At 45.5% G+C, this 21651-nt stretch overlaps 2 protein-coding genes across 2 annotated transcripts; one reads left to right on the top strand and one right to left on the bottom strand.

Moving 5' to 3' along the window:
- Positions 1 to 274: 274 nt before the first annotated feature.
- On the bottom strand, positions 275 to 7229 carry INS49_001582 (uncharacterized protein; the record flags this gene model as incomplete). The annotated part of the gene is made up of 6 exons (XM_043162407.1): positions 275 to 5438; positions 5571 to 5701; positions 5830 to 6629; positions 6694 to 6759; positions 6814 to 6901; positions 6969 to 7229. 6 exons carry the CDS (start codon positions 7227 to 7229, stop codon positions 275 to 277), a joined length of 6510 nt encoding a protein of 2169 aa, XP_043030913.1.
- A 6604-nt stretch (positions 7230 to 13833) lies between these two features.
- Positions 13834 to 14832, top strand: INS49_001583 (uncharacterized protein; the record flags this gene model as incomplete). Its single annotated transcript, XM_043162408.1, has 2 exons — positions 13834 to 13898; positions 13980 to 14832. The coding sequence occupies 2 exons, from the start codon at positions 13834 to 13836 to the stop codon at positions 14830 to 14832; spliced, it is 918 nt and encodes a 305-aa protein (XP_043030914.1).
- Between the last annotated feature and the right edge of the window lie 6819 nt (positions 14833 to 21651).

Genomic DNA, 21651 nt, shown 5'->3' on the forward strand with positions numbered 1-21651 from the left:
TATCATCAAGAACAACAACTTTCACAGATAGTAAGAAACTTTGCCGAAATACTAAAAAGCTATAAAAACATACACTAGGCTGAACATATACCTATAAGTGTATCTACTAACGTCTCATCCTTCCCTCTTTCCTGACCCGGTTTGGTACCTCTCTCCTGCTCACTGGAGATCCGCTCCCTAGGCTCATAGCAGCACGGCCGTCCGTCTTCCGGAGACTCTCACTTCGTTCTCTCAGCAACACTGTTAGTATTTTTTCCGTGTTCGTTAAAGCTCCTCAGACTTGGGCACCAAAACAGCCCTTCTCGGCGATAGACCGTGCCAGTTCCATGATCGACGCCGCACCAATGACCTCCATATCGCTGACCTTGACGCCGGTGTTCTTGAAGATCCAACTGCGGAAAGAGGACGTGACGAGCGAGTCGACGCCGTATGCCGTGAGGGACTTGTCTGCGTCCATGTCATCCGGGGACATGCTCAGGGAGAAAGAGAGGTACTCCACGCAGCCTAGCAAGGCGACGTGGGCAGCCTCGTCCACCGAGTCGGCCGACTTGAGAGCCGCGACCAGAGCCTTGCCGCTGCTCTGCGAGGAAATGCTTGTGGATATGGAGGAGCCCCAGCTCGTGTCCCCAGAGGTGTCGGACTGCAGATCAGGGAGGTCGACCTGGTTGAGGACTTCGAACATCTTGGTCTCGGCCCAGTAGGGGTCGGCGACTTCGTTTTGGAGGATCAGACCGCCAGTGCCCACACCGGTGACGACCTGGGCGGGCAGTCGGAGGGCGTCGCTTGCGCAGCCGGCCATTGCGTGCTCCACGAGGAACAGGAAGTTGTCCAGGGAGACCGTGAAGAAACCGCTGGCCTTAAGAATAGCTAGGGTCTTCTCATCGTCCTCCAACATGCCGGCACCCATTACAGGGCCGAGGTCGAGGGAAACGGAATTCTTCATGCCGAGGGATGCGCGATAGCGGGCCAACGCGTCCTGAAAACAGTTACCAGCAGCGTAGTTCGCTTGGCCTCGGTTTCCGATCACGCCGGACGCGGAAGACAAGAAGATGAAGAAGTCCATGTCATGTGGCAGGAATTTGTGCAGGTTCCAAGAGCCGATGGTCTTAGGGCAAGTAGCGGCTGTCCAGTCCTCGTACGACATGGTCTCCCACACGGAATCAGCTACCACTGCGGCACATTGAACAGCGCCCTTGACAGGCGGCATGTCGGTGCTGGAAAGGGCCCGGCGAAGGTCGTCTTCGTTACAGACGTCGACACGGAGAACCAGGGCTTTGACACCACGTCGTGATAGTGACGACAGAAATTGAAAGTCTTCGGGCGTCTTCGCGCCTGAGCGAGAAACAAAGATCAGATGGCGGGCTCCGCGGTCAGCCATCAGGCCAGCCACAGCCTTGCCCAGGCCACCCAGACCGCCTACAAGGACGTATGTCGCATCCGGCTTTAGAACCATAGGAGTAAGAGGGTTCGTGCCGACCCGAATGTGGGATTCGGAACTAAAATGAACCGTGTTCAGGTGGCGGCTGGGGTTTGCGGCCATAGAATCCCAAAGCTGGTCGAGGTTCTCAACTCGCTCCTCACGGACGAGTCTGGGAGACGGAGTTCCGAGCCGATCCTCCATAACGAGCTTGAGCACATCCTCCCACGCCTTTGCGATAGTCTTAGTTCGCTTCTTTGCAACCTCAAAGAGGTCGAACTTGTGGATCGAGACGTTGGCATACCGAGGAGTGATGACTGCTTTGGACAACGTGGTATTGCTGACAAGGAAAATGTGGCCATTGTCTCCAACGCACTGGGCGCTCTGGTCCAAATGATCAAGAGTTGGCGAGAACACGCAGTCTACACCGTTACCTGCTGTCAGGTGCATGAGCTGCTCAGTCAAGGCATTCTTGCTCATTTCAACGATGTGTTCCAGCGGCAGGCCATAGTGCAGATGCAGGTCGGAAAGCTGTTCAGCATTGCATGCACCCACGAAAACCGTTGCCCCGAGGTGTTGAGCCACCCGAATTGCTGCATCACCGAAGGGGCCTGCAGCACAGTGTATGAAGACGGTATCTCCACTTGAAAGGCCAGCGATGTTGTTGAAGCGATGATATGCGCAGGTCAAAGCAGTTGGACTCAAGCCTTGAATCTTGGAGTGGGCGTCAAGTTCATGAACGAAGATTTGATCAACAGTCACCCACGACTGGACCGTGTCGCTGGCCAAAGCGACTACTCGGCTGCCGACCGTGATCCTGGTGACACTCTTGCCTACCCGTTCCACTGTGCCAATGACATCAACACCCAAAGTGCTCTCGCTGCTTCGACCCAAGATTGTTTCCAGATCAACTTGGTAGAGGTTCGTGCTCTGAACGGCGATGCGAACATCATAGGGGCCAAGGGGCTTCTTGGCGGCGTCGTTTGCTTCGAAGTACGTCCTTGTTGTATCTGTACTCGGCGCAAACTTGAGCTTCAGCGGTTGACGGAACGTCTTGAGAGGCAGAGTCTCTATGAGGACTGCTTGATCATGACCGTTCTCGATCACCTCATTCATGTCTCCAAGTGGATGAAGTCGAGCGACGAAGAGTTTGTAGTCGCGAAGAGAGTATTCGACTTCGGGTATATCAACCTCGCCAGCCTCAACGAAAGACTTATTAAAAATGATGTGGACGGCTGATACGGCCGCAGCTGCATCACTGTTGTTTTGAGTGACGCCGATATCCAGGGTCACAATACGCTTGGAAGAATCCTCAGAGCGAATGGTCCTGGCCAAGCCGTGGAAAGGGGCCAGCAGGGGCATCTCTGTAGTCTTTTGAGCACCTGTTGTAAGCCAAAGGAGACCAGGTGTGGCCTTCAGGAGTAGCTTGATTTGATCGAAAGCTGGACGAGACATGTTGAATACAAGGGCTTGATCGACTTCGACAAGAGAAATGCAGCGCTTGCTCGCTTGCTGCGAAGTCAGTTGAGATAGCTGAACGCGCTCGGCGCTGGGAAGAGCAAGGGCCGAAGAAAGGCGGCTGGTCGCCTCAGAGAGATCTCCGTCTGGAAGCAGAACGACCAGAGATGCATCGTTGTTGATTGGCACTGATCCATGCATGCCGGGCCAGACAGGATACAGTTCCTGCCAAGCAAGCTCGCTGCAAAGGTGTCGGTTGCTTGGCAGGAATCCGGACGCGCCTGAAGAAGCCAGCTTTATGGACTCCATGCCATTCACGATAACCATGGGCTTGCTGAATGTGTCATCCGACATCACGATGTCCGCCACAGCCTCACGGAAACCCTTGCGCCGAGCGACGGCGTATCCGTGAAATTCAGAACCAGCCCCTTGCAACATGGCGGGCGAAAAGTAAATCTGCCGGATGCAAGACGGGACCATCGTCTCATCGCCAACAGCGAAGACTGTCTGGAACATGGCATCGAGAGTAGCGGGGTGTATGAGATGGTCGTACTCGAATTGCGCTGGCATCTTGGACTTGGTATCGGGAATGCGAACCGTGCTTATACAGGTGTGCTGGCCCCTCGCCAGGGAGACGACGTTCTGGAACAGAGGTCCATAGTTCATGCCAATCCCATCTAGCCTCTCGTACAGCGAACGGGCGCTGATTTCTTGAGTGCACTCAGAGCGCAGTCTCCAGTACGTATCACGGTAATCTTGGAACTGGATGGTCTCAATCGTAGGTTCGTCCACCAATTTGCCGCCGTAGGAGATATTGATCAGACCCTTTGCATTCTCCTGCCAAGGCCCGTGCTCTGTCTTCGTCTCGATCGAGAAGGAGTAGACCGCAATGCCGTTGGTGGCATCCGGTGAGGGTATCTTCAATGCTTGAGTGTTGATCATGTGCTCTAAGCCGTGCTGGTTTCCTGGGATGATGACTGGCTTGACAATGATGAAATTGGAGATCTGATAGGACTCCACCCGCAACGAAGGATCATTGCGTTGTCTCGCAGCCTCCAAAGCCATCGCGATCAGGCCGGCAGCAGGGTAAATGATGACCTTTTGAACTTTATGATCACTCAGCCACGGATTCTCCTCAAGTCTAAGGAAGCCGCGCCAACGAGACGCCTGGGGAGTGGATTCAACCAGAGGAGCACCGATCAGGTCCTCGCGACCATGTTGCCTCTGGCGAAGGGCAACGCCCAAGTGGGATTCAAACCAATAACTCTTGGAGTGGTTGAAAGGGTATGGAGGCAGGTCGACAAGAAGCTGTGGCAAGAGGCCCTCTTTGCTTCTCCACGCCCACGAAAAGTCAGCTGGACAACCGCGCGCCCAGAGGTCGCCCAGTGCCGTCAGAGCCGTGACAGAAGCGTGCTCGTTTCGCTTCAGAAGCGGGATGTACGGGAGCTCCGTTGTTGTCTTTCCCGGGGCGAGGGTAGTGACAATCTCACGAATCGGCCTGGCCAGCGTCGCAGCGGGACTGACCTCGAGCACAAGCTTCGGCTTGACAGCTTGGTACATGTTGAAGAAAGCCTGGTTGAAGAGTACAGATGACGTCAGATTCTTGGTCCAGTACTCAGCGCCGACTTGCGAAGCAAAGATCTCTTCACCAGTAACGGATGAGAACATTCGTGGACCTTGCGCGGTGCTGACAGGCCTTACTTCATCCAGAGACTGCTGGTAGGTCTGCGCGATCAACTGCATGTGGTAGGAGTGATAGGCTGTCGAGACGTCCAGTAGTCGGTGAAAGACGCCGTCCTCATCCATCTCCTGGGCGAGGTAGAGAATGTGCGCCTCATCACCGGAGAGTGTGACAGATACCGGGCTGTTCTCGCAAGCAACAACGACAGTGCCAGGAGGGACTCGGCGGATGTACTCCTGTACGTGCAAAGCGGACAGACCGACGGCCATCATCAGCCCCTTGACATCCGGGTGTGAGTGTTGGAGTGAGCCTGCGTACTCGCCGCGGCGAAAAGCGATGAGCCAGGCGTCCTCTCTGGTCAAGAATCCAGCAGCATATGCGGCCGCAATCTCGCCAGATGAATGACCGACTACTGCCGAGGGCAGAATACCGGTGGCCTTGAGCAAGCCAACGAGAGCAATCTGAACCGCCGTGGTCGCTGGCTGTGCGATTCTTGGCTCGTTAATGCGACTCAGGGAAGGTACATCGTGCATCAGCTCCTGCAGAAGATCGAAATCACTAGCCACGATCTTGGACAGATACTTGGAGGCCCCGACGAGGCTGCTACTGAAGGGCTCGAAGTCCATCAGCTCGCGGCCCATGGCCCACCATTGAGCGCCTTGGCCACAGAAGACCATCGCCAGAGTAGGAGCTGCATCGTCAGAACTCAGAAAGCGTTGAATATTGAGGCGATCTGGTGCGGCGAGCTGTTCCTCGAGGTCAGACGCAGACCGTGCAATGAAACAGGCCTTGAACTCAAGAGCCGAACGGCGCGACATCGTGTAAGCGTAGTTTGCCAGCAAGTCAGGTTCCGAGGCGTGCTCTGCGATGTAAGGCACATGCCTTGAAGCAATTCTAGCGATGCCATCTCTCTCATGGGATGAGACGAGGATCAGCTGGGTGGAAGCAAAAGTCTTCTGTCTATTGGCAAGAGCAGCCGAAACCGTGGTGGGAAGAGAACGGTGGTTGCTTGACAAGGACCGTGCTGCGAGGTACGAGCCTGCATCGTCGAGGATAACGTGGGCATTTGTGCCTCCGAAGCCAAAGCAATTGACACTTGCACGACGAAGACCGTCCCTCGGCCAGTCGGTGAGTGAAGTTGGGACCTGAGGGTCAGACAGAAGAGGTCAGCCTGCCTTGTATTACATAACCAGGGGCCGCGTCCACAACGACACACGCAAGACGACCCATCGCCACCTCTGTGGATGGCCACAGCATTTGATGAAAGACATACCTTGATCTTCCACTCGTCGAATTTGATCTCCGGGTTTCCAATTGAGGGATCGAAATACAAGTTCTTTGGTATCTGACCACGCTCAACAGCTAGTACTGTCTTGATCAGACCAGCTATGCCCGCCGCTCCCTCCAGATGGCCCACGTTGGGCTTGATCGAGCCGATGAGAATGGGCTTGTTGGCATCGCGACTGCCACAAAACGCCCGAGACACGGCGAAGCACTCTTTAGGGTCGCCCGCGGGCGTCCCAGTGCCGTGGCATTCAACATAGGCAGTCTGGTCAACGCCCAGTCCAGCCTCCCTGTACACCGCCTCGATGTTGGACAGCTGTGCGTCGGAGCTCGGCATGGTGATGCCTGGGGTCCTGCCGTCCTGGTTGACGCGAGATCCGCGGATGACAGCGCGGATGGTGTCGTTGTCGCGTATCGCATCATCGAGTCGCTTCAATATGACCACGCCGACGCCCTCACCGCGGCCGTAGCCCTCAGCCTTGTTCGTGAATGTGAAGCACTTCCCGCTCTTTCCTAGGAAGTTCAGCGCTGTCATGGGCATCATGGTGGCAGGGGTCAAGATCAATCCAACACCCGCAGCGATAGCGATATCAGATCGCCCGGTACGGAGGTCCTGACAGCCGTTGTGCACGGCAACGAGACCTGCGCTGCATCCTGTATCCACGGTCTGGCTGGGCCCTCGAAGGTTAAACTGGTACGAGATGCGGTTGGAAAGCAACGCCGCACCGGTCCCGGTTGCCGCATACTGAGGCGCCCAGTCCGCGTCTCGTAGGATGACTTGCTCGTAGTCTGCGGATTAAAGAGTTGGCTTCTGGGCTTGTTTGATGGGAGACAGCTATTATTTTTGACTTACCTTTCACAAATGTTCCCACGTTGACTGAAGTCTCACTAAGGTCAAGCGACTCCTTGGAGTAGCCGGCTGTGTGTACAGTTAGCGGAAAGGTAGTTCATGCGATGATATGGACTTAGTTACCATTCTCGAGTGCCTGATACGTGACCTCTAGCAAGATGCGCTGCTGCGGGTCGATAGCATGTGCCTCGGCCTGAGAAATGTTGAAGAACTGATTCGTAGCTAATTAGTTGCTGCTTCTTAGTGTCAACGAGTGTATGTAAATGTCCGCTGCATACCGTAGCATCAAAGGATTTGATGTCACCCTCGAGAAAGTGAGCTCCTTTGAAGCCAATGGAGCCCTGACGTTGGCCGCTCGGGTGATAGAAGCCGTCAATATTGAGACGATCGCTAGGGAATTCTGACCAGGCATCGCCGCCTTTCTTAAGCATGTCAAAGAGCGACTCGATATTCGCGCCTTCTCCAGGGAAGCGGCAAGCCTGGCCGACGATTGCGACAGGTACGACGGCATCGTCGTCTGGTATGAGCGCTTCACCCATTGTTCCTTGATGAAACAAGTCTGTGCTGATTGAAAGGCGAAAGGAGGGGCCTGTCTCGGTCGCGGGTGGGGGGAGGGGGTGTGTTTGTGAGGGCGAGAGAGACACTTAATGAAGCTGTAGGCCCGTTTCAAAGCCGCGCAAAGGGGCGGCTCTACCCAAGATGTGATCCAAGATGGTTCACAGCTCGGGAGACCTGAGGTTGATGGAGCGATTGAAGGAATTGCACGGACGGACAACAAGGGGCGGTTGAGCTGTCAAGTCCCAATAGTGATGTATCAGTTGTTGCTTCCAGGAGATAAGTTAAAGAGAGACGTTTCTGGACAAGGCGTCGAGTGGTGGTGGGGGATTTTAACCCCGATGTTTTGAATGCAGTTCACTGGCTCTGTTGATGTCGTTGATGTTTCCTGGCGGCAGGTGAATTGGTGAAGTGAATGAGGTCTCTGCGGATTCCGGTACTCCCGAGCCTCAGATGGCAAGGTTCCGAGGCAGCATTCACCCCTTATCATAGACCCTCGTGGGTGAAAGTGGCGATAATAGTGATTGAGCCTGCCCGAGTACCTAGACAGCTCCGAGTCTTGTTGCCTCCGAGTCGATGAGGCTCATTGTTTCCCTCCTAATGCTATTGGTGACACATAGCTCATCCCTCTTCGACTCTAAACTTGGACGATGACCACCAATGATGAGACGGATACAAGAGTTAAATGCAGAGAAGGATCGGACCGATTGGTAGCACGAGTCTCATTAGACAAGTGTGCAAAAAGGAGAGATCCTGCAAAAAGGAGACGTTGTTCCAAAGATGGCCACAGCGGAAATTTCCCAACACCTTGTTCGAGAAAATAATTCATCAGACCATCCAATCGACTCCTTCTCAGTTCATCTCCCGGAAGCTCTAACAGCTCGCATGCATTAGACGCATGCATTGCCATGAAAAACCAACGGATCGGGGCAGGATATGAAGAGCCACAAGGGGCGGGCCGAGCTGCGAGATGCAGTACTTCCGCGGGACAAAAGACGGCTCGCACATACGACAAATGACAGGGATCGGAGACCAGGAGAATATGACAGAATAGGAAAGTTAGAGAAAAACCTCAAGTAGGAGATCCGACCATACCTCTTACCTATATTTCGTCAGACAGATGCCATGCTCAACTATGAGGTTGCTTCCTCGGGCTCCAGAACACATTTCGTGTCGCCGCACCGCGTCTTCGACATGAGACGGAGTGCCCGTTGGCTGTGGGGAGGATGACAGACAGTGTATCTCTTCCAAAACCTGCCTCCTTGGACATCATAGTCTCTTGGCTACTGTGGCCCAGCCCCCAGTCGCAGATATTCCCCTGATCCTCAGGTTACTGAGCTGAGAGGGCGCCGGTCAGCACTAAGCCTCAGCTGACAGATGTCACCTGAATCATGAGAAACATTAGCCCTGAAAAACCAATGCACCGTCTCGTCGGGTAAACAACAGTTTGTGGGGGAAAGAGCCGGACCCAAGCTGGCAATGTGCGAGTAGCTCCCCAAGAGCAGACATTTTGGGCAGTAATGGCGCCCAAACGTACCCCTTGCATTCCAATAGGTCTTTTCTTGGCAGAGAAGAATCAATACTTCGACCAATAACATGGAGCATCGCGTTGCGTTTGGTCAAGAGCGTGCTTGCCAAATTAACGCGGAAGTGTTGCCACGATGTCCTCGGATGACGTGTCCGAACGGCTCAGAGGGCGACTAATAACCGATAGCCCCGGTAACAGGGTCATTCAAGCTCTCTCAGGTGACGTTCGTGACCGTGGGCTGAGCCAGAGTGGCTGTATTGTTGAAAACGGACGCGGTTCTGCCAGTTTTGGGTGACTAGGAGCTCGCTGCGGTGCAAGTAACTGTGCACATGCAGGAAAGGGGAGATGTCGCTCCATGTTTGGGGCCCGATGGGCACGATGGATGAAACCTCGTTGCCCGTGGATCGGAAGTCTCCAGCAAAGTCGGGTAAATGAGTCGACCATTCCTCGGAGCCGCTCAGAACGGATCCTTGCAGATGAGAACCGGGCGACTGCAAAACCAGGGGCGGCCATGACGGCGGTGAGCGACCATATCGTGACGTAGCGCTTCAAAAGGACCATTTTGAAGATCCAAGGAAACAAGACAGTGTCATCCGGAAGACGGGAGGGCAAGGAAGAGTACGAAGTAGATACAGCAGCAGACGTTTGGGACAGAAGTCGTCGTGCCCCGGCCGTTGTATCCGAACGGATTGGTACGCTGGTGCGAAACCTGACAACTGACAGACGCAATCGATGTGCAAGATCCTGCAAGCAGCCGCAGTTCTGTTCTTCATCCACCCCCTGGGCCTAGTGTCAGCGTCGACCCAGCAGACACAGTGGCAGCGTGCCCTGTCTGACCATCTGTGTGGGACAGTCGCCCTCTTTGGGGGTGCCAAAAGACTCCCGTGCTTTTCCGCAGGGAGAATATGATGCCGTGCCACCGTATCAGACAGTCAGAGCGGCCGCGCGGGTTTCGGGGAGGAACAGGGAAATGCCGACGACGAGCGGATCAAAGGGCGTTCAAGTGCTCGAGATGCGGCTCCGAGGCGACATCGAGACGAGCATTGACGTGCTGCTGGTGCGACGGCCATGGAAGGCGCATGGTTTGGACAGGACTTGCCAACCTTGGGGGTCAGTCAAATCCTTTCTCCTCTTGCAGGGCTGGCGTGGGCCTGCGATGAAGCATTGGACCGGATCCTAGGGTGAGACCAGTTGTGAAAAAAACAAAACATCGAAAGGAAATTCGACAGACCTCTCTCAGATGCAATGCGAGTTTTTGGACAAGCAAGCAGGTACAGGTACAGAGTGTATTCGGAGGAGCTTGGGGCTGCTTGGCCGGGAAGCGCCTTCCCGAGAGTCCATTTGCCGATGTTGAGATGCTAGTATCAACTTAGAAGTCCGTCTTTCGCAACAATCCCTCGCCGTTGGAGCCAAATAATAGGGAAAGAGACCATCAATTGATGCTAAACTCAAACCAAAGCGAAAAGCCTCATTCATTTCGTCTTGACTTTGCAGTCATTGGTTCCCTACGTACAGCCCTGGAAACTGCAACGAAAAACCCACGTATGATTCTGTGTCGACTCGTTTGAAGCTCCAGGTCGTGTCAGAAACCGTTTGCTACTCACTACGTAGTCACATTGGCAATATTTCGGCAATTATCAAGCACACTACCACAGTCCGGACATCGGCGATCGTGCACATCCTCTATAGCCTCACTTGCCAAGGACGGCAGCGGCCGTTGTCAACATGGTACGCCGTATGGCGGCCAGCCAGCCAGCCGCCGCAGCGCCTACGTCCACGGGTGTAACGACAGCCCACGGCCCGCTTTCCTGGCAGGATGGGTGAACCCGAATCGAGTACGCCCAGGCAGGCGCACCTGCGGACTCGACCAGCCCATTGGTAGCAGCTTACCAATCTCAGTCGCTATGCCCTGGATGATGAAGGCTGCGCAATGTCCTTGTGGATCGATCGTGCATTGGACGTCACTGCAAGTCCCAATGGCCCTGATGGCACGATGCTGTCCAAGTGGATCAGGATCCCAAAGCGATTACGAGCACTGTCTCGCCCACGAGACAATTGCTGACCACCACTGGGGTCGCTTGGGCTTGCAAGTCTCAACAGTCGGCTGTGGCGACAAGGTGCGGTGAGCAGGCGGACGGGACGACTTATTACCCCCTCGCACTCGCGACTTGGCCACACGGGCGAAAGTCTTGAGTCTTGACGTTCTGTTACACACACCACTGCAAGACACTCAACTGGGTTGCGCTAGGGAACAGCCGAGCAGCCGAGGCTTCTCCATGGCGTTCAGGCCGCCCTCCTGATCTCGTAGTACTCTCCATTCTTGCTCTGGCCTGTAGTATCCGAGGAATTGGGAGGAGGAAATAGACGACAGCATCTGAGATGACTCTTGCAGCAGCCAACAGGTGTACTGCATATGGGGGAGGGCCACCGATCCTGTAGTTCAAGCCCATTTCAAGCCCAGCCGTGTCTTGCTCGCACCGCCAGAAGTGTCTGGCAGGAAGGTCACACAGGACGGAGTCCTGCATTGGTCGCCCTTAGCGACCCAGATTAGCAGGCCGACTAGCCTCATCCGCATGCCTGTCTGTATATCGATCAAGTGTTTGTCCGTGTCGCCTGGTGCCACCTCAACAAACTGGGAAAAACTGGATCGAGTCACAAGTACGGCCTTAACTGCAGTTGTAAGCCCGCTGGCTCATTGGATACCCGGTCTTCGCCTCGTCGGCTCAGAATAGCGGGTACCCTGCGGACTGTGTATGTTTCTGCTTGAGCCTGTCTCGGGCTGGACGGCGTCGACTACCCAGCTGAAGTGAACGCCCAGAAACTGCGCTTCTGGTCTTGGTTTGTGGCACGAGCAGAGCTTTCGCGCTCCTTGATCCTCCCAAGTGACTCACGCTGTTTTCAGAAGCGTTCGGATTCGATTCGGCCGCTCAACGGTCTTTCGAAGAGACTCGGACGACGGGTTTGCGAAACACTGACTCGGCTGCTGCTCGGCCACTGGTTCGTGTCATCACACGAGGCCGCAGCTTTCACGTGTGGTCGATGGAATGATAGACAGGGGAACGGTCGAGCAGTCGACTGTGTACGGTGGATGGCTGGCTTGCTATGAGCAGATTCAGTTCCATGTGACCTCATTGAGACACTTGGCATGGGATTCTCCGCCACTCGACCGCTGTGTTCAGGCACAGAATCTGTGTCACGTTGCACGATATCCGTCAACTTTTGGCTGCCGTCTGGTGGCGCTGTTAGAAGCATATTACCCATGCACATACGTATTGAGTTCAATAAGGTTGGAACTCTCCCAGACCTGGGCCTTGCCTGGGCACCTGCAGCCTCTCCTCGGATCTTCCTCCTGTCTGTACTTCCTGACCCATCTTAAAAGAGGTTGGACGAGATTGGCACCTCGCCTCGGACCAAAGACAGCTGAGAGGTCATGAAGCTCTGCGCAGGTGCTGTCTTCGGTTGCATTCTGGAAGATTAAGCGAGCGCATCATTAATTGATTGACGTCCCAGCTCTCTGGGTAGTGGTAAATTTGGACGTCTCGTGGCGCGGAGATATAAGCCCCTGGCCCTTCACATCGAGGACTTCGAACAGCATCAAGTGAATGTTGTTTGCTTCCTGCCTCAAACGACCCAATGATTTCTCAACGCCAGTGATTTGGAGAAGAACCCAACAGCGATGGCTTCAATGGAAGGTCACAATGACCAGGTATTGGTGAATAGGAAGTGGGTCCACAAGCGACCTTACACCTCGATCTCTTCCAAAGACAACCTTTACTCTGAGGCACACCACTCAACTTCACCCCCACTACCACCAACCACCTCAACGTCTTCTTGGCATTCCAAAGTTGGCCTGCATACAACGCAACCGCGGCCTGTATTTTCTCCTCAGAGTTCCTACAGGCGTCAATTACCAGAGTCGACGTATGACGTGTATCTGCCACCATCAAACAGCGACCTGTCCATGGGCTCAATGAACACGAGAGATCAAAATACAATGACTACTCCACTCAAGGACTCCCTTGAGGACTGCCTCCCACCTCCGCCACCGCAGGTGAATGGCGCACGTCTGGGGTTTATCATCATGTTGTAAGCACAGTCAAACAGGCACCGTTTGTGTTCTCCAGACGAAGAACTGATTGGGTATCAGCATGCTCGGCGGTCTCTTGTTTTCTGTGATAGATACCACGATCGTCTCTACGGCCCTTATCACGATTGCCACAGATCTCCAGAATTTTCAGGACATGTACTGGGTAGTGCTGGCATACCTGCTCTCATACCTGGGTAATCGCTCTGTAGCCTAAACCCGGTAAAGATGCGAACTAACCACGACTCCTTAGGCTGCGCAATAGGGTTCGCCAAACTCGCCGACCATTTTGGCCGTCTCCCGATCTTCCTATTCTCCTGGCTCATATTCTCGAGCTGTTCACTTGGATGCGGTCTAGCTACGGATATGCCGCAGCTGTAGGTTCTCTCTATCTAGGCCGGCAGTCGTCGGGGCGGTTCTTCAGCTAACCACACACTTTCCACAGCATCATCTTCCGAGCCCTACAGGGGGTCGGAGGCTCAGGCCTTTACAGTCTATCCCAGATATCCCTTGCAGAGATTGCCCCCCACGGTAAAAATGCATTGATCGGCATGCTCATCGGAATCACGCTCGCCACTTCATTCGTCCTGGGCCCTCTTCTCGGCGGTGCCATTTCTGGAGGCAACTGGCGGTGGATATTCTACATGAAGTAAGGCACCGGAAGGGGAACACGGCTGTGCCCGGATACTGACTCGCTTTTAGTATTCCTGCTGGCTTCACCTGCATGTTTGGTCTCGTCGTCCTCTGGCCACAGGACTTTGGCAAACCTATCCATCCTTGGCGCGAGTTCTGGAGGATTGACTTCATTGGCAACATCTTCATCCTCGCTGCCTGTGTGCTCATGGTCTTTAGCTTGCAGCAAGCCGGGACGATGATATTTGCGTGGACGAGTGTCGAATTCATCGCCACATTTGTGGTGTCGGTTGTTTGCTGGGCCTTATTCTGGGGCTGGCAGCTCATTATCAAGCATCTCCCAATGCATATCGAGCCGGTCTTCCCAGTTCGACTAGTGTACAATCGTGTATACATGTCCGCCGTTGTGTAAGTGCTGTGTCACTGCCCTCTTCTTTAGACTTCCATTTCCTTGTTCCACAAGACGAATGACTGATCAAAATCCCTCAGTGCAATGTTCCTTTCGGGATACTGCTATCTGGCAATAGTCATCACCCTTCCAGAGCGTTTCCAGATTGTCAATGAAGACTCGGCGCTGATGGCAGGCGTCCACCTGATCCCTATGCTCGGGGCCACTTCTCTGGGCTCCATCATCGCCGGAGCTTTGTCGAAGAGCAAGAACAACACCTCACGAACCCTTGTAGCGGCGTCATGCCTCCAGGTCATCGGACTTGGGCTCTTGACTACCTTTGATGCTCCGTCGTCGCCTACGAACCCGCAATTCGGCTATCAAGCAATTTTTGGTCTCGGCGTAGGCCTGACCTTTTCCTCCGCTACCATTCTCACCAAGATTCAGGCTTCCGGCAGAGACCACGCCGTGGCCCAAGGAGTAATGGCTCAAGTCAGGGTCCTCGGTGGAGCCTTGGGCCTGGTAATCTGCAATGTAATCTTCAACATTCGTCTCGAGTCTCTCGAAGCCAAGCTCTCACCCCAGCAAAAGGACGCCCTCCACCGCTCCCCCATGGCGCTGATGGACATGCCTGAGAAAGACGCCGGAGTCGTAAGAGACGTAAAGGAAGTGTTCTCGGCGTCTTTCCAGAGCATGGTCTGGGTCATGTTCTGGGTCGCTGTTGCCGAGGTTGTCGCGAGTCTTTGTACCTGGGAGATGAACCCGACTTCTCTGGACGAGATTGATGCGGCTGCCCTTGCTCGAGCTCGCGGCAATCACAAGCAGGACGGCAGCCGAGGAGGAAGTGACACGGAGCTTGAGAACCTGCCTAGCTTTCGTGCAACTTCGCATTCGAGCACTGGGCGGAAGCGGCCTCCCACGCCATCAGCACGTGGATACTCAAGTCGGTTCTGACCAGGCACTGTGTGTGCGACCTTGCTATTTTGGGGTAGCGATATTTTTGGGTGAGAGCATCTATAGGAGTTGACGCCAACACCTTGCTGGCCAATGGAAATTTGATAGGCTTGTTGAGATCAAAGAACTTTTATTTAGATACGGCCGCTATCATGTCCCTGGTCTATTGCGGACTATGAAGTGAGCGTTATCGAATCCTTGCCGCTTTGTTACAGGACTGTGTTTCATGTGCAGACAGACATCATTCGAAGCATCCTGATGTCGCCGTACCCAGGATGTGAACTTCTCCAATATGAGAACATGGCTCTCCAAGATAAATAAATGTGACACTTACGAATTTCAGAGTCTAGCGTAACACACAAGTAGGACGCTTGTATTTTTGAAGAACATATCTGAGACCTGGTTTCATACCACCGCTTCCAGTTGCAAATTCGGTAGGAAATTGATCTATGACTTGAGACGAATCTATCACTGCTAGCGAATAGACCACTTGGCCAAAAGACCAGTAAATTCCAATCACAATTGGAAACACCACAGCAGTATATAAGTGCCGTACCGTCACATGACTTTCCCTAGCCTTGAGAGGTGCTCTAGTGGCAGCGATAGATGATACGGAGTGACAGTGATTAGGCACAGTTTCATTAAAGTTCTATTCTCGATGAAAAGTTCAAACTTTGTTTTATGCTCATCGTCTAGTACTGGTACTCGCCACTTCACGGTGTTGATGTATGCATTTTTGCAAGGCACGTTGTAATGTCAATCCTTGCGCGAGTTGACCAGCCCGATATCGTCCACATCATGGTCATGTCGCAGAACCTAGGTAGAGACCTTCGTCTCAAGTATAGCCCGATCACTGTGGTCATCTCCGTGTACACTTTCAGCAGCGGTATCCATAGTTTCTTCCATGACTGGATGTGTCTTCGAGTTCCGAGCCTGGTGCCCTGTGAATGTGTGCATCTCGATGCTCCCCTCGCACTGGCGATACGTGCTTCTCTTGCTGGATTTAGACACTGCGGTTTCATCACAGATGCCTGAATCAAGCGGCCCAGGAATGAACCGCTGGATGAACTTTTTCAACGTCGGTATACAACTGCATATGATGAAAAGATTCGCCTCGAGGTGTCAGAAATGACGACCGATGGCTCCACAACCCCCAAGGATGCTGCAAGTTGTTCACACACAGATTAAGGTAGGTGGAAACAAACAGAAATATCACTGACAGTTATTAATTTGTGGCCCTGGGCCAAGCATCACAGTGTTGTACCACTTGAGCACGATACCCCCCTTCCTCCTTCGCGCTTTCCCTCAACTTTGAACAGTGGAAACAGTAGATGAGAACTTCCCAGGTGGCAAACATAAGTAACGCATAGCATTTGTCATCTGGGCGCCCGCATACTCGTTGTACCTGTATAGATCACAGCCTGCCATGTCACAAATCCACCACACCCCAAGAAAGTTGCCTCTTTATATTGCACCCAAGAAATGAGTCTGAGTTGTGGACGTTATTCAAGCATATAAGCTAGGTCAGCATGCACCGGCGTTCCTGGCGATTGCAATTGGTCCTTACAGTCGCCATTGGTCTGAGTCGCTTTCTCAGGCAGATTTGCCGTTGGACTTTACTTCAAAGCGACGAGGCATGGTGGGGCTGGTCGCAGTTCATCCCAGGGATCTTCAAGTTTCGCAAATATCCCCGCAGGAGCCCTGAGTTTTCAGGTTGAGTGGGAACCAACGACATGTCACATCAATGCCTTCCATGTAACCAAGAGAGGTGTTGAACCCGAGTTAACCGTACCAGCTTATATGGGTCCCACTTGCGGCACGGGATTTGCATTCGGACCAACAGACTGAAGGGGGAGATACATCCAGCACTGGTCCCGAATTGCCCTGGGAAGACGTTATCAGGGCCTGAGGGGCTTACTCCGCCACCAACCAACAGACACATATCGCGGGCATACCAGTGTGAAGCAGGGTTGATTCTAGCCCGATCTCCACCACACATTGCGCCAGAATCAAAAGCGGTGATTAATTCTCATCTACATATCTCAGTCTCAGTCTAATGTCTCATTATAGGGCGAATCTCGAATTGCATATGGCAGACTGTAGCACGGAGGCAGATATGGGAAAGTCAAGCGTTTGAGTGGCAACGGTCTGGTGATGCTGTTTCCACATAGAGTACTAGTACTAGTAGACGTGGCTGCAGAGCCAATTGATCTTCCCATGCGACCATCGCGCGATTTGTCGGGCCTGCTCTGCGAGTCTTCAAAGCGCCGGGATTTAGGATGGAAATGTTTCTTCGTTGCGACCTTGGCTTGTGGGGACGAGACCGGGGCGAACCGAGGCTACGGAAAGGAGGGTAATATGTTGCGGACAATCCGTTGGCGCAACAGTAGGCCACAGTCGCCAAAGGCCAGCGATTGATCCACAATGACTTCAGATCGAGCCGAAATGGTCTAGAGCTTGTGTTGCAGTGGAAATCAAGTCACCCAACAGGCCCGGTCACGGCTTGCTGCCGAGCTTTTATCCGTGTACCTTCAAGTTGTTTCCCCTGCATATGGGAGATTACCCTCAGCTTAAACCGAGGGATTATTTTCAGGGAGTGATGATAAATACGTACTTGCGTCGTGGCGACGCATTCAATGACTACGCCCATAGCATTTGATGCCGGTTGGTGCAATAATCCTGGCAATTCTTGCTTCCCTCCATCTCCTGCACCGCTGGGTACCTATGGGGAAGCCATCACAGCTTGCCACTGTTGGTAGGTCTCTCGTATGTACGATAGTCATATGGAAAGCAATCGTGTATTGGTGTTGTTCTGTTTAAGTTTTAAGAGGCTATGTGCCCTGGAGGAGATAACTAAAGTAGCCTTTTAAGTATAGGGGTTATACTTACTAATACTTATAGTTTTTCTCTTTTTTTAATAAATATATATAATTTTTATTATAATTAATTTAAAATTATAATTTATTATATATTATATATATATAATCTTTATTATAAAAAAGCATTATTAAAAAAGCTTAAAATTATAATTTATAAGTTTTAAAGCAAATTTTAATAATTTTTATTATTATATTATTTTTTAAACTTATAATTTTTATTATTATATTATTTTTTAAATATTATATTTATTATTCTTAATACTTAATTTTTAAAGTTATTTTTTTATAAAAATTATTAACTTTTATATAAAAGCCTTAATTTTAAATTTCTTTTTTATAAGAGAAATTAATATTTATAAAGTTAATATTAAATTCTTTAACTTATATTTATTTTTATTATATATCTTTATAATATAAATATTATTATCTTTATTTTTATTTTTATTATTAAAATATACTTAATATTATTTTAAATTAATTTTTTTTAATTACTTTTTATTTTTTTAAAATTAAGCATTATAAGCAGTTTAATTATTTATTAAGTTCTTTTTTTACTTTTTATTATTTTTTTTAATTTCTTTAATAATTATTTTTTATTTAAATTACTTAAATAATAATATATATTTTTTAATAAATCTCTTTATATATAAGCCTTATATATACTTATTAATAATTTAATATAAAAAGTTTTAAATTTAAGTTAATATAATAATTTAATCCTTTAATAATTAAATCTTTTTAATTTAATATATATAAAAAATACTTAAAATTAAAATTCTTATTAAGTTATTTATTATAAAGATTATAATAATTTAGCATTTAAAATAATAATTATCTTAATAATTCTTATTATTAAGAATATTATATAATTTTATATTAAAAGTTTTAATATTTTTAATATAAATATATAGCTTTTTAATTATATTATTAAAAAATATTTACTTATTTTAATATTAAAAGTTATTAATAATTTAAATAATAATTATTATAATAGCATTATTTAAAAAAAGTATTTTAACTTAAGCTATAATTATAATCTTTAGCTTATTAATTTTAATAATTTTATAAAAGTTAATTTTAATAAGCAGCTTGCTTTTTTTAATACTTAGCATAAAAGTAAAATTAAAGGTAATTTTTATAATCTTTATTAAGATTTTATTAACTTAATTTTAATTATCTTTATTATTAATAATAATTAAATTATTATTAATATTAAGTAAATAAGAGTTATTATTATTAATATTTTTATTAATATTTATTAAATAAGTAAGTAAATAAAAGTTATTATTATTAATATCTTTATTAATATTTATTAAATAAACATTATTAGCAATAACCTTATTATAAGAATTAATAAAATTAATAAACTTATCTTTATCTTTATTAATTAAGGTAATTTTAGCCTTTTTTATAACCTTAATAATAATTTTAATTTTTATCTTATTACTTATTAAGATTATAATTATAATATTTATTTTATTAATTAAGATTATAATTATAATATTTATCTTATTAATTAAAATTATAATTATAATATTTATAAGGAAATCTTAATTTTATTTAAGAATTATAATAAGGCTACCTTTAATATTAATTATATTAATAATAATTATAATAATGGTTATATTAAGTATATCTTTAATATAAGTAATAAATATAATATTTATTAAATAATTCCGCTTATTATTATTATCTTTATAAGGTATATTAATAAAAATATTAAATAACTTTTATAAATTATTATTAATATTTTTTATTATAATAAAAAGAAAAAGATTTTTATAAGAATTTAATAATTAAAATAAATATTTATAATATAAGACTTTATAAGTAATTATAAGTATTATATAATAATTATTAATTTATTCTTTAATTATAAAAAAAGTTAATAAATTATAAATAAATTTAATAAAAATTAATTTTAATATTATTATTTATAAATAGCAATAAAAGATAATAATAATAATAAAGTTAATTTTAAAATAATAATTATTAATAATATTAATAATTATAAGATTATCCTTATATATAATAAAGTATTAAAAAGGTTTTAGCTAAAATATAAAAGGTTAAAGTTTATATTAAGGGTTTAAGTTTAAAAGGTATAAGATTTTATAATTAGCGGCAATAAAGTTAAAAGGAAAAAGCCAGCAATAAGTTACTTTTTTCTTAATAAAAAGGGGCTATTTTAAGTTTCTTAATTAACTTATTTACTTATATATAAAGCTTATTATTATTAATAAGCTTTTATAATATAATATTTAAAGTTAATTTTATTATTATATTAATAAGGTTATCCTTTTTATTTATTTACCTTACTTTAATAATTTTTTTTATTTTATATAATTTTTATAATAATATAATATTAATTATAAGGCGTTTTTTCTTTATTATTCTTAACTTTATAAAGTATTTATATAAGCTATATAAGTTTATATAAATAATTAAAGATATATTTAATAATAAAAATTATTTTATAGCTATTTTAATTATTATAACTAAGGAGATTTTAATATTTACTTTATTTATTATATTATAAATTTTACTTATTAATATGCTTTAAATAATATATTTATACTTTATTAATAACTAATAAAGAATATTATTTATTATTATAAATATCTTAATTTCCTTATAAGTTTTATTTATAAAAATAATAATATATTTAAGTTAAAATATTAAGTTTTAATTATTTATAAATAATATATTTATAAATATAAAAAGTTTTATTATTTTAAGATTTAAGAATATATATTTAATTCCTTGCATAACATTATTTATTTATTATAATAATTATATATTTAAGCTTTTATAATCTCTTGCTTTTAAGTTTTATACTTATATAGCTATTAAAAGATTATATAAAGCTTTTAATTAATAAATTAAAGCTATATATGCTTTATAAGCTTTTTATTTAAGGTATTTTTAAAAAGCATCTTTAATTATTATATTAATAAGGGTAAGTTTATTAACTTATCTCTTTTATTAAGTAATAATTAAATTAATAATATTTATAATTATATAAGCCTTATTATAATTTATTAAGTTTTTAAGCATTAACTCTTATTTTAATTTTCTTTATAATTTTATAACTTTTATTTTAATCTTTTTCTTATCTTAAAATTTTAATATAAATAAAATTAATATATTATTTATTTATATACTTATTATCTTAAAAAATTATATAAGCTTTATAATTATTAAATATGAATTATATATAAAGTAATTTATCTTAAGCTTTTATTAATAATATCTTTAATATATATTAAATTAATAAATATTAAATTTTATTATGCTATATAAAGATTAAATAATATAAATAATTATGCTTAAAGAATATTTATTCTTTAATTCCTTTAATAATTTTATAAAAATTATCTTATATAATTTTAACTTTGCTTAAAGGTAAGCTTAAGTAATATCTTAAAATATAAGAATTATGCCTTTTTCTTAAATTAATAAAAAGGTAAATATAAAGATTATTTATTAACTTATTTTTTAAATAATTAAGCTTTGCATTAAAATTAATTCCTTTTTATTATTATTATAACTTTAAATAATAAATTAAGATTTCTTATATAATTTTATAATTTTGCTTTTTACTTTTTATATTATATAAAACTTAAAAAAAAAATATTTATTATATTACTTTATTAATCATTTCTTAATTTAAAAAATACCTTTAGCAATAAAATTATTAATTTCCATTTTATTAAACTCTTTAAATAATAAGCTTAATATTATAATAACTTTATCTTATCTTAATTTAATTACTAAGTTATAATTTTTATTTTCTTTCTTTAAAATATATAATATAATAATATAATCTTTTATTTTTTAATAATAATAATTGCATAATAAGTTATATTTAAAGTTTTATAGCTAAGTTTTTTACTTATAAGAATTACATTTCCTTATTATTATTTTAATAATATAATTA

The sequence above is a fragment of the Diaporthe citri genome (genome assembly GCF_014595645.1).
Source record: "Diaporthe citri strain NFHF-8-4 chromosome Unknown scaffold_1, whole genome shotgun sequence".
Taxonomy (NCBI): Eukaryota; Fungi; Ascomycota; class Sordariomycetes; order Diaporthales; family Diaporthaceae; genus Diaporthe; species Diaporthe citri.